This window comes from Coturnix japonica, chromosome 3, assembly GCF_001577835.2.
Source record: "Coturnix japonica isolate 7356 chromosome 3, Coturnix japonica 2.1, whole genome shotgun sequence".
In the NCBI taxonomy this organism is placed as follows: Eukaryota; Metazoa; Chordata; class Aves; order Galliformes; family Phasianidae; genus Coturnix; species Coturnix japonica.
Window position 1 is genome coordinate 47,066,441 of NC_029518.1, and position 17,273 is coordinate 47,083,713.

General features: G+C 38.8%; 2 protein-coding genes across 5 annotated transcripts in view; one reads left to right on the top strand and one right to left on the bottom strand.

Moving 5' to 3' along the window:
* The window catches only part of TMEM181 (transmembrane protein 181), a 29,756-nt gene extending 17,079 nt beyond the window's left edge, over positions 1–12,677 (top strand). For all 4 annotated transcript variants that reach the window (XM_015858338.2, XM_015858339.2, XM_015858340.2 and 1 more), the window contains exons 8-17: positions 520–619; positions 1,328–1,458; positions 2,233–2,324; positions 3,226–3,283; positions 3,894–3,996; positions 4,090–4,141; positions 4,792–4,874; positions 5,582–5,671; positions 7,903–7,969; positions 8,858–12,677. In XM_015858338.2, the coding sequence (XP_015713824.1) occupies positions 520–619; positions 1,328–1,458; positions 2,233–2,324; positions 3,226–3,283; positions 3,894–3,996; positions 4,090–4,141; positions 4,792–4,874; positions 5,582–5,671; positions 7,903–7,969; positions 8,858–8,936 (855 nt within the window). In that variant the 3' untranslated portion in view covers positions 8,937–12,677. The remainder of the gene's footprint in view (positions 1–519; positions 620–1,327; positions 1,459–2,232; positions 2,325–3,225; positions 3,284–3,893; positions 3,997–4,089; positions 4,142–4,791; positions 4,875–5,581; positions 5,672–7,902; positions 7,970–8,857) is intronic.
* Positions 12,678–13,450: 773 nt separating this feature from the next.
* DYNLT1 (dynein light chain Tctex-type 1) lies at positions 13,451–16,543 on the bottom strand. The gene is made up of 5 exons (XM_015858342.2): positions 16,329–16,543; positions 15,471–15,512; positions 14,434–14,557; positions 14,188–14,265; positions 13,451–13,874 (listed from the first exon to the last, which is right to left on the bottom strand). The coding sequence occupies exons 1-5, from the start codon at positions 16,353–16,355 to the stop codon at positions 13,804–13,806; spliced, it is 342 nt and encodes a 113-aa protein (XP_015713828.1). The 5' UTR covers positions 16,356–16,543; the 3' UTR covers positions 13,451–13,803.
* Positions 16,544–17,273: the final 730 nt, after the last annotated feature.

Here is a 17,273-nt window from a genome sequence, read left to right on the forward strand (position 1 = left end):
CTTACAACTTAAGTTACGCTGTGATTTAGATTACCTGTCCTTCCACAGTTATGCCCCTGGAACAGAAATGTTTGGGGAAAACAACAGTAGGAACAGTAGAAGAATAAAAAACAAAGTTCTCAAAGTAAGATATGAAAATACTTAGCCACTTTCATAGCATTTCTTTCACATGTGATGCCACTCATTGATTAACTGTGGATGCAGTATAGAATCTGGATATATATATTTTTAATAAGTGACTTTTTAAGTGGAAGCTATTGTAGTGTGTGACCAGTTACTAGGCAGCACTTTTTTTTTCATGTGTTTGGTAATGTAGTACTGGCTGGTTTCCTTTTCAGTTTGGGAGTAATTTGTGTAGAGTTAAGCCAGCAAAGTTCTTCCTAAAGGAGGAACAAGATGAGACTTCTGTTTCACTGTGTTATCAGTGTGAAAGACCTTGCAAAGTAGTGTTTGCAGTGTGCTGTAAATTGCTATGTAGGGTGTATTTTTTCCTTTAATTTTTTGTTTGTTTGTTTTTAGTGTCTGTTTGCACATTCTCTACGAAAATTCTCCATGAGAGACTGGGGTATCGAACAGAAATGGATGTCTATCCTCCTTCCTCTCCTCCTGCTTTACAACGGTACTGGATTTTTTTTTATAAAGCATCTTTAAAAAACAACACAACAACATCACAAAATAAAGAAGAAGAAAGAGAATGCTCAAGTTTGACCTTGAACTTGCGAGTAGCTGACTATAATGCTTCAGAAAACTAATTTATAAAAGAACAACCCTTATAAAATATGTTAAATTTAAGGTTATAATCAATAGGTTGGCTTTGTTCTTCTCCCTAAACTCCCTTTAAAATTGATTGCAGTAGGAGTCTGCAACCATGCTGATTTTTTCACATATAAATGTAGTTTCTGCATTTGCCTGATGAGCTTTACTTCTGTATTTTTCCAATACTCACACCGTATTTAAAAACAGAAGCTGCCTTTGGTCTTGTGAACTGCATCAATTTCTACCACTTTCTGGCAGTACCGAAAGAATTTTTGTCTTTCAGGTATTCTGTGGTTTATCAGCTAGAAAAATGGTTTAACAGGTCTGATAAAACACAAAGTCTTTCAGAGGTGTTGGCAACTATATATTAGAATAGCTTTACAGACAATTGGAGGTACCATTTTCTTTGCAAATTATTTTAAGATAGAACAAACTCCAATTTCATTTACTGATGTAATTGAAGAAAATCTTTATTTCTTCTTCAGATGGATTCAACTTTACCTTTTATTACTAAAAGACTATTCTCCCTTCTCCCCCTCCCTCCCCCCTCACTTCTTTTCTTTTGTTACAGACCCATTTTTCCCCCTTTCTTTCCTGGTGAACAGTTGGTTTCCTGGAATGCTGGATGACCTATTCCAATCACTGTTTCTGTGTGCGCTTTTATTGTTCTGGCTTTGTGTCTACCATGGTATAAGAGTACAGGTAGGGGTGCAACCATATCAAGCATACTTACTGAAAAGACGGTACTTGTTTATTCAGTTGTCTCAAAAGGTGACAAATCTAAAACCTAATTTAAATATATATATATTGTTTATTTATAAATTTATTTTAATAATTTTATATATTTATATTCATTTATATTTATATATGTTTATAATATTATATATAATGTAATATTATAGATTATACATATAGTATAATTTATTTATGAATTTATAAAATTATTTTTATAATTTATATATATATATATATATATGAAAATTTTAACCTACAATGTAAGAAACAGAATTAAAATGATTTGTGGTGAAGTAGAATGTATTGAAAATGCCACAGCTAAATGAGATAAATGGAGACATTCCGCTCAAAGCTTTTGCAAGCCAGTCTTTGGAATTATGGTACCGTTGTTCTTGCTTGAAGGCTTTTGTTATTGTTTATGATGGTTGTTCATTTTTAAAACCACTTTAAAATATTGCAAAAAAATGAAATGTCAACTCTGGGGCAGATTCCTGTCATTTCAGTGTCAGTGAAAGATGTGGGACCTTAAAATCAGGATGCCCCAAATCTCTTCTGTATCTTAACTTTAACACAAACGATACAATTTTGTGTATTCTGTAATCAGAAGTACAAGTTCAAAATATCGAAGGTGATTGTCTTAATCTAATTCATCAAATGAAACAAAGGAAATGTTCTTTTATTCTGCTGGGATGGATTCAAATGTGGGTTCTCTCCTTAACCATGCTATTGTTTTATCAACAGGGAGAAAGGAAGTGCTTAACCTTCTATCTGCCCAAATTCCTTATTGTGGGACTGCTGTGGCTTGCTTCTGTTACGTTAGGAGTATGGCAAACGTAAGTAAATTAAAACTGAATGGAAAAGTAATGAACTGAAGTTGTTCAGGAGTGTGAAGACTGTTTGTAATTCTGTCTTTGATTGTGGTAAAGAAATGGAGTTCAAATTATATTTTGTTTTGCAAAATGTGACTGATTTTGAAGATAGAATTCTTCATGGACAGTTTAGTAGTACTTAATTTTATGCATTAGATTAAGAACTGGAAGTCAATATGTCAGTATGGTAGGGCTCCCTCCAACGAACTCTTCCTATGAGCTTTTTCAGTATTTGAAGCGTCAGTTTCCCTGTTCCCACAGTTTAACAAAACTGTTCAGCCTGCACAATTGGTATTAACAGAGCTTAGCCAAGTTATGCATCTCCTTCTCAAGACTGAGTTGATGAGTTCAGTGTTTTTCCTCTTTGTCACTGTTTCAGTCACTTACAAAAAGGTGTCAATATTCCACACAGAAAACTGTCAGTTTTGATATGTTTGTAAACCTCTCCACCATGTTACTCTCAATTGCGTGTCTGTCACTTTATTTCTCAGTATGTATTTCTTGCCGTTGCACATTTTTGAATGTGGTGCAGTTGCAGGATATGTTGGTACTAATGTTTTATCATCAGAATTTGTGTGAAGTAAAGGCTTAAACAGCTCTTATTTCTTGAGTATCATTCTTATTACCAAAGATAAGATTGAAACAGTAACCCCTGAAGGCCTGTAGGAATTTACAAAATTACATATTTTCTAAAAAGATAAAAATAGCATTGCACCAATTTCTACAGCCAAGATCTTTAGTTACAGTCTTTGTGCAGTAACTTTAAACACTTTTTCTGTTAGTAGATTTCCTGGTCTGTGTATTTTTTTGACCTTGTATTTTGTAGTGTTGTAAGTAACAATTCTTCATTTTGAATCTTTTTCAGTGTTAATGAAGTACATGATCCTACATATCAATACAGAGTTGACACAGGTAATTTCCAGGTAAGTCAGAAATGTTTCCTTGATGTTCAATTGTCAAATGCCATTATATAATACAATGAGAGCACTTGCTCTCAGTTTTCCACTGAAATCTAACATTTTAGTAAATTGCTGGCCTGTTGATCTTACTGGGACTAGGGTACTTTCCATTTTGCTTCACATCACACATAGGCTATATTGAACTTGAACCCAGTGAGAACAGTAAACTGTCTTGCAATAATCTTGGGTATCTGGAGACTCAACACTGTGTTTTGTCAGGGACTGATGACTGTGGGAACCAACAGATGATTTTCTTTAAGCTTAAGTCAGTGTTGTATATCTTGACTCTTGCGAAGGTCCTCTGTACTAGAAAATTTAAGACTTCCCTATTGAAGAGGAAGATATAATTTATACGGCTTCCTGTATAATTCTCAGGAAATATGTTTGCTTTAAAGAAGTCTACCTTGACATATTCCATCCTCATTTTGTACTTCCTTTCGTGAGCATACTTGCCCTGAATAAATGCACCATTATGTACTGTGCTTTGGAAAATTACAATTTCTGTTGCAGGGTACAAGAAGAAAGCAGAAATAGACCAAACTTTGTTAAATAATAATTAGTATTCTTTTTATAGGGAATGAAAATCTTCTTCCTTGTAGTGGCAACCACATATATTCTCTACCTTCTGTTCCTGATAGTGAGAGCATGTTCAGAACTCCGTAACATGCCTTATGTTGGTAAGTATTTGTTTCGATTCTTCTCTAAGCAGGCTGTCTTCTCCTAGATGTAGGAGTAAATTCTCTAATAATCATTTTTCTCAATTTTATCAGATCTCAGGTTAAAATTCTTGACTGCATTAACCTTCGTAGTGCTCGTCATTAGGTAAGGCTTTTCAGAGAACATTTCTCAGTACTCAAAGTTTTATAACCTTTTCTTTCAAGGCTATAAATATACACTTTTTTAATAATACACAGTGAAACTAAGAGATGTGTTTTTTCTATATGATCGCTTCAGTAATCAATTCATAATTTTTTTAGCCCTTTCTTAAGGCTTTTGTTGACATTTTGTGTATTTCCACTACTGTCGAAGCATACTGGAAGACTTAGTGGAAGATATATTTTGTAGTGCTGAGGGGATCACAGTGCTCTGCCGATCTCTTTTGGAGTTTTATGAGCCTTATTCTGTAAAGCAGAAGTTCACGTAGTTTTACATTGTTGTTTATATCTGTGTCCCCAACTCCAAACAGCTATTTCAAATTGCTGTTTACTTTTGGATCGTCTTTAGTGGGTGAAATATGACAATAATAGACCACTGTTGTTTTTTTCTTTATTAAATTGACTGCTGAATTTAAATCACAAAACAATCATTATTAATTTAGAAATATGAAAACAAAATGTGTTTTCAAATAAAACAGCATTTTAACACAATTATTTTTTAATCGACTATTGAGCTTACGCTTAAATTTTTCATTTTAAAGGCTCAGTATACCTATATGCCATTACTTTTCTTTTTTTCCCTCTTGCCCCCCACAGCATTGTTATACTCTATCTACGCTTTGGAGCACAAGTTCTTCAGGACAACTTTGTTGCTGAGCTGTCAACTCATTATCAGAATTATATCCTTGTGCTGTGATGCTGCTCAACTGAGAATATTGATCTGGTTTTCTTTGGAAAGTACTTAAATCATAGAATCATAGAATCATAAGGTTAGAAAGGATCTACAAGATCATCTAGTCCAACCATCCTCCCTTTACCGTACCTACAGAAAAACCACTAAATCACATATCCTAGCTCCCTATCCAGATGCCAAAGATGATTTACGTAAGGACTGAGTCTGTTGACTTCTAGGTGGGCTTTTGAAACCCTGATCAAAATTGATAGAGCATCATGTCATTATTTTCTAATAGCTATTTCTAATAGCTTAATGAGCTGAGACAGTCTCAGTCTAATTTGTTTGTATCAAACAGATCACAGCTGCATTTGGTACTCTTCAAAAGGAATGAAAGCCCACGCTTTCTTTTAGCAGTGTAGACTATTGATCTTTACCGTGTTTCGCTACTGAAGAGAAGAACTTATCTCAGCAGATGTTACGTGTGTTAAAACTGAAGATTTATCTTCAGTTAGAACTTTACTTAGAAACAGCTTGAGTATACTAGTTGTCCTTTAATATAAAAAAAATGACATTTTGTTCATCCATTTGTGCTCTCAAACTTTATTGTGGTAAACATCCTTCCTGTTGGAGCAGCTTACATACATTTTGGGTCTTGTTTTCAGAGTTTATGTGAATGGAGCTATATTGAGTAAAATCCTTGACACTTTCTACCAGCAGAGTTCTTATCATTTTATGGTTTACTGAACTTCTATCTCTACACGTTAGCCTTCGTGTATTCCCCCTCGAAGAATGCACTATACGGTAAGTAAGGACCACAATGATCATCTAGTTTCAACCTTCCTGCTATGTGCAGGGTTGCCAACCACCAGACCAGGCTGCCCAGAGACACATCCAGCCTGGCCTTGAATGTCTCCAGGGATGGGGCATCCACAAAATCCTTGGGCAGCCTGTTCCAGTGTGTCACCACCTTCTGTGTGGAAAAACTTCCTCCTAATCTCTAATCTAAATCTCTCCTTTCTCAGTTTAAAACCATACCCTCTTGTCCTGTCACTATCCACCCTCAAAAACAGCCATTCTCCTTCCTGTTTACATGCTCCCTTCAAATTCTGCAGTGAGGTCTCCCTGGAGCCTTCTCATCTCCAAGCTAAACAAGCCGAGTTTCCTCAACCTGTCCTCACAGGAGAGGTGCTCCAGCCCTCTGATCATCTTAGTGGTCCTCCTCTGGTTCTGCTCCAAGAGCTCCATATCCTTCTTGTACTGGGGACCCTAGGCCTGGATGCAGATGGGGCCTCACAAAGAGCTGGATAGAGGGGGGCAATCACCTCCCTCTCCCTGCTGGCCATTCCTCTTTTAATGCAGCCCAGAACACAGTTGGCCTTCCAGGCTGCAAGTGCACACTGCTGGCTCATGTCCTGATGGATGAGAAGCTGGGCCCCCAAGTCCTTCTCCACAGGGATGCTCTCAAGGATATCTTCCCCTCTATTTGTATAAATACCTGGGATTGGCCTGACCCAGGTGCAGCTCCCTATACTTAGCCTTACTGAATCTCAGTTGTCTGGTAAACTTATATGACAAGGGTTCTCATGTTAGAACATACTATGTAACATCTTTATATGCTTTCTTGTCTCATTAATTTCAATTTGCTTTGCACTTACAGAAGCTGTGTTGCTCCTGAGTAGTTTAGTATTGGAAATTTGAAGGAATACTGAAATGTTGACAACTAATTGGCTTGACTTGAATTCTTACACTTTTTTGATGGAGCTTATAGTAAATATGTATGCAAATACTGCTCTAACTTTTGAGCTGACTTGCAGGCAATCCTTAAAGAGCGAGAGTACTTCATTCATACTTTGTTATAACAGTAAGGTTAATACATCTACATGCTGGCAAACATGACTGAAATATGAAAAACAGGCTAATGGACATGTAGGAGTTAAGCAGCTCCCTAATTTGTTGGGATCTTGAGGAATCTGAGGGGGCTTGCTGTGGGAGAGGGTTGCACAGAGCCCATTTAAAAGGGAGGCAAAGGATTAAATCTGTGGCACTTTTTTGCCTTCCTATGTATAGGATATAATCTGTCTCACATAGTAATTATAATACATTGTTCCTCTCTAACAGATAAAGATGCTGTAAAGCGCAAACTTATACAGGGTGCATTCTCTGCTTTAAGCACTGAGTTTAAAATACCCTGGGAGTTATGATTTAGGAATGCAGTAGATTGTGAAGCTGGCTCTTTCTCTAGACTTTTTTTCTGTGTTGAGATTGATTGTACTGTTGCAGAAAGATGCTGGTTTTTGTTAAGGAAGACAAGTGGGGAGGTGAAGATAAAAGGTTGCAAGAAGTATTAATCTGCAGAAGTTGCAAAGTAAAAACCTGCTAGAAAAAAGGATGCTTTTAGCAAATTGATGGGTTGGACTCTATTGCATATAGTTTAAAACAGCAGCTGCCAGCAATAGGTAGTACAGAAATTCATAGTTTTAAGGCAGGGCGGAGAGATTTGTCATAAATAGCCAATGGAAAGTACGTACCTTCCTTTCGTCTCACAATAAAGTTACAAGTCCTTCCTTCATCAATTACAAGGATGGAAAAGGGCCAGCAAGTTGTTGATTTACAGCTTTGGTCCACTGCATTTATAACTTAGAACAAACAAGGTCATTAAGTCTGTGCTTTAAAAAAAAAATATATGAACACTGGAATAATGAAAATGGTTAAATATGACTTACCTGTTTGCAAATTAAAGCAATATGGCATGAAACTGAACAAGGGAGGAGATCCACTTATACAACATGGAGAGTATGCATCTGAAAATATGAAGAAACATTATGTCATTTTGTAAGATGTTAAGAACTCCATGATGTTGTGGGCTGAAGGGTGGAGAATTTAAAGGAAAGAATTCTTAGGTATAGTCTTGTGAAGCTGTTGTCATGATTGCCTTGTAAGTTTTTGAGTCTGTTGATTCAGTGTTGGAGTGAAAGTGCAGCCGTGGTTCTAAATTTGATGTGTTAAATTAACCCTTATTTGTATTTTTCCAGAATCGCAGTTGAAGGATAATCCTGCTTTTTCAATGCTGAATGATTCAGACGATGATGTGATTTATGGGTAAGATTGTAAAATATGTTTGCTGCTTGTCGTGTGTTATTTCTGTAATACTCTTTTCCTTCTTAATTGAATAACTGAAGACTTCATAGATTATTAGTGGAAGTAGGCTACCTGTGTAACAGAAGCAACTTATTCTGAAAGAGAAATACAATGAGAATGTGTGTTGTTTTGATTATTTTGGTTTTCTTTTCGTTTTGGTTTCTCAAAGGAATTGCAAAGGCGCTGATACAAATGGGTAAGTTGGTATTTAGAATAGAATGGGTCACAGAATGAAGACAGCAAGATATGTGAATGGAAAGGAATTCCTTCCAAGCTGGGAATGATTGGAGGAATCAGGGAGTTAGCTAGGGGGCAACTCATATGGAAATGCTACAGAGAGGGATAATGGTCCATCTTATGTCTCCATCACTTATCTAAATAGCAATAACCAAATGTAGCAAAATTTTCAGGGCTTGTGGGAGTTCATGTAACGTAAAAACTATAGTAGCAGATGGAAATGTACCAGGCCAGGCTTTCCTGTGCTAGTGGTTTAATACTGCTGTAACCTGAACAAGCAAGTGCTAGAGTAGCTGTGTGCACTGTCTGAAGTGGCTTGCCTTCATTTAGGTACCTGAATAATGGAGTAGCAGTAGTGCCAGCTTGCTTGCATACTAATCCTTGTCAGTAGTGGTTTGTAGCTACTGCAGTAATTTTTATTGTATATCAGTCTCTGGAGAGAAGTCAGGCATACTTTTTATAACCCCAGAAGGAAGCAGGAGAAACACAAAAATACAAACTTCTTACTCAACAATTCAATGCCTTGTTGTATTTTAGAACTTGGTCTTATTTTAGACTTACAAGCTGATTGTCACATTTAGAAGTCTTAAAAAATCCAAACCTATTTCACAGGAGCGACTATGAAGAAATGCCACTTCAGAATGGCCAAGCTATTAGAGCCAAGTTTAAAGAGGAATCGGACAGTGACTGATGGAGTGATTTTGATACAGACTTGTTCAGCTGGAATTAAAGATATCTTGAAGTTTTCCTAGAGGGACCACTTCCTTGGATTATTTACAGTCTGCTGTCATCTGAACAAGGAATTCCAGAAGGGTGTTCTGCTTCTGTTTACAGAGGTAAAGCTGAAAAGAATGCTTGAAAAGGTTGTGGTGGGAACTCAAGGAAACCAAAATTTATATGCATCTTATAAAATGCCTGATGGCAGGATGTCTCTGGACTAACGTTTAAGTCTGTGTCCATTTCAAGGTGTCACAGATCATGTACTGATTTTAAAATTGCTTCTTTGCTGCTTGGTGGTTTGTCATTGTTCCCCCTCCCATTAGGATAATGTAGAACAGAGCATCTTAAACCTCTTGCGTTTTTGCTAGCTCCTTTTCTGTTGTTCACTGCTGTATGAAGTGCCTCTTTTTTTTCCTTTCAGTTTTCTACCTTAGTCATTTGGGCTGGAGGCAGGGAAAGATGTGCTTTAAGGTTCTCCCCTCTGCCTCCATTTTTTTTTTAAATTTATTTTATTTTTAGAAATACAGGAAAACAAAAGCTTCCCATTCCTCCTAAGAGGCGGTATAGACTTCATACCATTCTTTTAATTCGTTTAAATGGATTTAGCAGATACGTTCTAAGTGTGGGATATGTGCAAATAGTCAAGTTCTAGTGAGCAAAAATGGGCTGTGGTCCAAAGTTATTTGCATGATACAGGTTTCATAGCGTGCTTTATCACCCCAGCAAACCAGTTTGTTTTGTTGTTGGGTTTTTTTCCAGCAGCCCTTTCAACAGAAAATATTTAGGCAGCAATAAACCTCAGAAGGAAGTCAGAACATTTGCGTGTGTGTGTTCTGGAGGAGATTGTTACACTTACAAGAATATAGTATAAAGTTCCGTGGAGAAGTATGACTTCATATTTCCAAACATTTCATTTTAGATGCTTTTTCTACATCAGGCTTTTTCAGGAAGTTGTATTTGTTGGCAGTTAACGTGCATTCTGGGAACAATTACGGGTGCTGATGCCTCCAAGTTGCTTAACAGCTTTTGAGCACGTTCTGTGCATAGCTCAACTTCTCTGTCATGCCATAGTTGCCAGCAGTACTGCTTGGAATTTTCACCCATATGTTTTATGGTTCTGTATTCCAGTTTGTGCTGGAACAGTTATTTGGGAATGCAGCATTCCTCGTATAGTGCTGCTTCTTCTAGTGCTGCTGCTTCTCTGTTTGAAAGCAGTTTTTCTCCCACACTAACGTTCAGCTCTATATTTATGTGGATGCTGTTGGTTTCCAACTGCTTCTGTATTTTCAGGGACTTGACCAGTCTCTTTAAAAAATAGATTTATAACCATGATGTACTTTTGTAACATTTCTCTGCCCTCTTACTGTAGAAAAGATTTATTAGGCAGAAAATGGTGCTGGCTTATACTAGTAAATCATGCTTATGACAGAACTAGTCTAAGCAGAGCAGTGCAATGAAGTTGTACTAAGCTTACTGAATCACACTGGGGGGGGAGGGGGTAGATTTATTCTGCATTTGTGCAGCTGGTTTAGGCTGTTGCAGCACAATATCATCCTTGTAGCTGTTCGAGAGCATTAAGGGAAGACTTTGCAGGGTAGCGGTTTACTTACAGATGATCAAAGGAACCGCTTCACGTGGTTGCAAATCTGTTGTCATAAAAAATAGTTGAGATTTAAATCTGCACTCTGTTAGAGAGATGTGGTAAGATTTTATGCGTCTATGTAATATGTAATTTTTGAGGATGTTTGGAATATACAGCTTTGTGTACCAAGTTATTGTTTGTTAGAAGCCAAAGCACTATTGTATGGCTAAAGCAAGGAAACAGGGTGAAGGGGGCCGGGAAGAAAGGGTCGAGGGAGAGAGAGAGTTTTTAGTTTTGTTGTTAATTGGTGTCCATTTAGAAGAACATGCAGGGAAACATTACAGAGATGTATCAAGTTGGTGGGTTTTTTGTTAACAAACTCTAGGAAGCCATACTTCCAACATTTTCTTTTAGACATTTTTAACCTCAAAGAGATGATCCTAATCTCATATTATTCCTTATGTGATCTTCTTGGGGCTTACAGTTGTTTGAATTTGCACAGTTATGCTCCAAAACCAACCAGACGTTTGTTGCGTACCCCAGGCCCCTTTCACTTGCACTGAAGTGAGTACAGAAATTAGGTTTTCAAAACTTCATGTCCTTACCTATTCAAACCTTTTTGACTGCCGTATTGTTTAATTCTGAGTTGTAAGATACTTGATTTGACAATGTGTGCAAAGTGTACTGTTTATTATCACAGTCTGAGCTGGTTGTTACAGTCAAACCTCAAGTACAGTGTCATTGCCTAAAACTATTTTAAATATAAGTGTTCAAGGCCAGGTTGGATGGGGCCTGGGGCAGCCTAGTCTAGTATTGAGCTGGGAGGCTGGTGGGCCTTGCCTGTTGCAGGACGTAGGAGATTTGTGATCCTTGAGGTCCCTTCCAACCTGGGTCATTCTGTGATTATTTCTAAGTTGTTCTCAGCCTGTTGCACTTGCCCCTTTGTCTACCTTAACTTTTCCACATAACTACCTTTGAAATGAAAGTTGGGAAGCTCAGATGGAGATATAGGTGCTTCAAGTTAAGTGGCCCACTATAAAAATAACTTGTTAATTTCCTTTAGAGATCGCCTAAGCAGCGTTTACCATACAAAACAGTAATAGCAAGCTTGACTGGAGAACTGTCATAGGAAATACTATTCATAATGGAAAAAGTGAAGCAGATCTGCTAGCAAGATATCTCAACTTCACTCCCCTTATGGTACTTGAGGTACTTGCAAACAGCTTGGGAGTAGGTGGCGTAAATTCACCACCAAGTAATGGATTGTAACCTAAGGATAAAACAGGAGAGATCTGGATACGAAGCCAGGTTAGGCACTATTTTTGTTAAAAAATAGTTCCCTATCAGAGCTTGAAAAACAGTTACCACAGATGTAGTGCTGCTGCTCTCCAGGAGATGCCTGCTAGTAAGTAACTGCAAGACTTCTGTGTCCATTGTGATCAAGATGGGACTTCCAAGGAAGGAATCAGTTATAGTTGAGTATGAACCCATTCACGGCAGCTGTTTTCCACAGCATGCGCTTTAAATGGAGTCGGTGTTAGGAGTGGTTGGAAACTTTCCTGGTACTGGCAAAGAATAAGTAGCATAAGGTTCAACATATGTAAGGAAGTCCAGCAAACCTATGAAACTGATGTTGTTTGAAAAAAGAAAATGAAGGATGTTTCCAGCTAGGAAAGACTTTAATCTATCTCCTACCTCTGACCCAAAAGACAGCTTTGTATCCAGTCACCTAGTTTTCACCCACTTCCTTTTGTGTATGCCAGTAAGAAACTTTGCATTACTGTAAAAATTTTTTTTTAAGAGGTTTGTAAATATGTAAAATGAAGCTGAAATATGGAGTATTTGTGTACCAAAATGGTATAATACGTGTAAGATAAATGCTCTGTTTAATGAGAAGCTGTAAATTAAATGCTGCTTTGACAAAGCGTGCATGGGCCCATGTTAAATATTCTGTGTCTAGAGGTTGTATTAAGGACAGCAAATTATCTGTTAAGTTGGAAAGCATCATCCTAGTCTTGAATACAAACCAAAAAACACTACTTCAAGCAGGAGTTGAGAATGGAGTTTCTTGGAAGGCTTCACGTGCATAATCGTTGTTAAATATGTTCATAATAAAGTTTTGTATCTTTATCTCGTCTTGGTTTTTATTTTCCTTCTGCATTACTACCTACTGTTTTCACTTTGTGTGTATTTTATGAGTATTCAAACTTGGTTACGTGGATTGGAGGCTGTTTGCGCACATTAACCAGGGAATTTCGGTGATGGTTTGTTTGCAGACAGTCTTGAGTTGACAGACTTTGAAACATCTCATACAGCTTCCTAACTGTAAGGAAGTGCCTATCACTCATGTTTTCTTAACTAGACAACTATCTTCCTAATCTACAAAGTGGTGACAAGGCAGCACGTTTGTCAGCAGCGTTATAGTTCACAAAGGCAGTTTGAAACTGGTAGTGTATCAGAACTCATTGTCTTTTTGATCAGAAAATAAGTCTTGCTCTAGCTTCCTGCTAAACCTTCTATACTTAACGCAGTGACTGAATGCATCAGCAAGTGATTTCTTACATATAGCTTGCTAAGCACTTCTAGAATGCTAAAAACTTGCCTATTTTTAAAATGCAGACATTGATTTGTTGCTCTTCTCTGCCTTAGGTGCTGTATAAGCTGATTAAACAGGTCCCAAACTTTCCTATAAGGTGCCTCTATTTCTTGGAATACGTTGAAGTGAGGTGTAGTCTAGGTATGTATCTAAACTATATTAATATAAAGCTATTATTATTTATAATAATTATTCATATTAATATAAAACTATTAAACTATATTAATATAGTTTAGAGAAGTAACAGATGTGTAACTCTTAAGAAATTCCAACAGGCTGAAGTTATTTAAATGAGTCACACCACTGGTTATGAATTTCAATAATTTAATGCTAACCAAGAGTACAAAGTGTGAAAGTTTGTGTCTTATTTAATTTGGTTTTAAAAAAGAAATCTAGAGAAAATGCTTCTGTTGCAGCTGATTTCAGTATTAGCACCTTAAAGAGAAGTTCTTTGAAGATTTAAGACAGTGTGGCAACACCTGTACAATACTGAAAATACAAACACAAACCATGTAACAGCATGTTTTCACATCTGAGAAACGTTACAGAAAAAGTACATTTAAAATTGGAAGTTGTTCAGTGCATTCACAGTTTGAGCAGAGATGGAATCAAGTGTCGCCGGAGTAGAAAAGAACTGAAGTACAACTGGTCCCAAGGCAATCATATTGCGAGTCCAAAGGCACTGACAATACAGTACATAGTCTTGTTCTCCCATCTCACAGTGCAGGTTCCTACAAGTACAAAACAAAGCTTTCAGAGACAGAAGAAAGTTGCAGTGACTTTAATATTCAAATGCATGCTTTGATATGCATGTTTATTTGCTGTTTAAGAACCTTACGAAGGAAGCTTTTGCAACAGCTAAGCATCCCACATTACCATTTATTAGTCATTATCACAGCGATGTGGAACAGTACAAAACTATGCTATTACTCCAAAAGTACAGCACTCAATACTAAAAAAAATATTAAAAATCTATTTTGCTTAGTTTCAGGAGGATTAGTATTAAAGTTGCAAACTGAAGCATCCAGCAGTGCAGCTCCTTACCATCACTGGAGTTGTCCCAAAAGCAAGAGCTTGCTGTGTGTAGCCCAGCGCCATTCTTTTGCATAATCACACAGGTCACTGTTTGTCAGCAGAGAAGCTTTTATTAATGTATTGCTATCATTGATATTTAGCAACATTTATGCTCGTTACAGCACACGTATCCACACACATACAAATAGACATGCATTCTTACAAGTACTAAACAGACGGTGCCACCTTTATTGGAAAACAGAAAGCTGAGCTCACCAATATACTTGAAAGGTTTCCCCAGCTTGGTGAGTTGGCTTAGAGATTGTTCCACCACACTTGTTGTCCACTGGTTCACCTTGCTGTGCTGGTAGGCATTGCCACCTATTGCACTTTCTATGGCCTGTGGGTAACAAACGCTTAAGTTACATTGCTGTCAGTCTACAAAGATCCCGTTAACTCATCTGAACGTGGAACACAGAGGACAGAAGTAGACCTAAATACTATTCAGGATTGTTGGAAGTGTTTTAAAACGCTGCAGAAGTTGTAATTTAGAGTTTGAAGCAGACATGGAAGTTATAATTGCATATTCCTTCCTCCTCTTCGTTTTGTGCTATCTTTATTCTTCATTAGTAATTCCTATCCCAGTAATTCCTATTCCAGCCTGAGTTATGAAAAGGGTCTCACGTTTAAACAGTCCTGAACAGAACAGCAGCTCATTCACAGATACTATTCTATAGAAATAACGTATGGAGTTCTCAGCAGTCATTTTTGAGGGGACAGGGACCAAAATCAAAACAAAAGACTCGTGTAACTTTTGGTTACTAACAGAGCAGACGCCATTAGTCAAACAATCCGGTTTACTGATGAGGAAAGCTCTTTTAATGCAGCTTTATTTGTGTCCTAAAGTTGCATGTTTCTTATCATTACGTTTTTCTGGCAGAAGCTGTTCAAGAAGTAACTACCAAAGTACTTCAGATTCAAAGGAGACAGGAGTGCCTATAGCAGAGCATGCCCACCCATTTTACAGGCCTGCCTACTCTGCAATAGGAACTGGACACAGAAAACAAACCTCCTCTTAGCAACAAGAATTAGTTCCTTAGCAACAAGAATTAGTTCAATCATTTCAAACAAACTATTCAACAAACAAACAAAGCCTAGGTATCATTTTCAATGGCTAAATTAATCTCTGATTACCTATGCCTCAATAATAGCCCAACTCATGTGTAACAGAATTCCAGATAACAGATTTCCTTGAATGCTTTTTAGCACACAGCGTAGTCTATCCCCGCACCACAGTGAGAATGTTAGCTTACCTCTTTAATGATGTTACTGACTTCGTCGACGACAAAAGATGTCTACAAAAGAATTGTAAATCATCAGTGCACACACACTTCTACATACACAGTTACAATGTCTTTAAGAAAACGCACGCTAAAAGCTTAATTTATGCATGTCAGGTTTCTTGTGAGCCAGATGCAGAGTCTGGCATAGCTCAGTTACTCCCTGAACCCAGTCAAGGGAACATTGTTAACAAAGTAATCAAAAGCGACAGATGAATTAACATTGACACTGAGTTAAAGCTCCCAGATTTTAATTGGAAAGCTTCATAAAATAACGCATACAGCATTTCTGTCCACATGTAAACTCATCTGACAGTAAGCACTGATGTCTGCGGCTCAGACACGGCTCACAGCTGAATGAAACCGACATGTCAGAGCAGTGACACAGACCGAGCATCGATTCGCAGCTCACGGAGAAGCTGTCACGACGATTTCAGCCGGCGATATAAAGAAAAACGCCTCCTGGAAACCAGTGTGTGCATTCCCTGCTGCCTTGAAAGCAGGGAAAGCCTTGCAAGCTCCAGGAAGAGGATGAACCCTCTGCAGGATGAATCCTCCAGGGATGGGGCACCCTGATGCTCAGCACAGCGCAGAACCAGGACAAAGCAGCGCGATCCGACACAGCTCCATCCCTTCGGCTGCTCTGCTATTGTCTGCCCGACTCACAGCGGACAAGCCTAACAACAAAGCAGCATCGCCCATTCCCAGCCCATGGGGGCTCCCAGCGGCCCAGGGCGTTCTGAAATTTGAACACAAGACCCTCTACGGGCCGACAGCCTCCTGAAGGAAAACACAGTGCAACCCCATTGCCACCCTACCCCCGGCCGTTACCTCCTCCCCCGCCTGGAACTCGTCCATGGTCGCTCCGCAGCCCCTCGCACCGTAACCACCCTGTCGGCACCGCCCCGCTCTCCACCACGCGCCTCGCACTGCGCATGCGCGTCCGCTTCCCACTCGCCCTCGCTGCGCTGGTCTGCTGTGCGCATGCGCACTTGGCGCCGGTCCGTGCTTAAGAGGCGGCGGTGTGCCTGCGCACTGTGAGGGTCGGGTGCGTAGCAACGGGGGGTGCTGCGTCAGTGTGTTGGTGTAGGCCGCGGGTGGAGCTACGTGGCTTCATTCCCACAGCCGGGCTTAATGAGCCTCCTGCTGACTGTAGTTACACACAGAATCACAGAATGACCCGGGTTGGAAGGGACCTCAAGGATCATGTAGTTCCAACCCCCCTGCCTGGCAGGGCCACCAAACATACACATTACTAGATCAGGTTGCCCAGGGCCCCGTTCCAACCTGGCCTTGAACACCTCCAACAATGGGGCATCCACAACCTCCCTGGGCAGCTGTTCAGGGCCTAACCACTCTCCTGTAAAGAACTTCCCCCTAACATCCAACCTAAATCTTCCCTCTTTTAACTTAAAACCATTTCCCCTAGTTACACTGCATGGCTTATTTCACTGAGTTAAAGTTCTGCCCCAAACGAAGGCTCAGGTTATCCTGCCTGTTTTGTTTTGGCAGCACTGTGCCTTTGGGCTGTTACAATCCCTTGAGCAATACAGCTGAATATGATTGGGCTCAGTGTGCACAGGTGGAAATACTTGAACCTAAGGTGTTTTCAAGACTGCAGGTGGATTCATTTTGCCACATGAGTAGAATTGCAGTGATTGATTTAATATCTAAAACTAGTATTCTGTCCAGCATCAAGACACTAAGGGCTTCTTTCTTCCAGCATCAAGACACTGAGGGCTTCTAAAGTCTGTGTATGGTTTATCCGATAGAGTT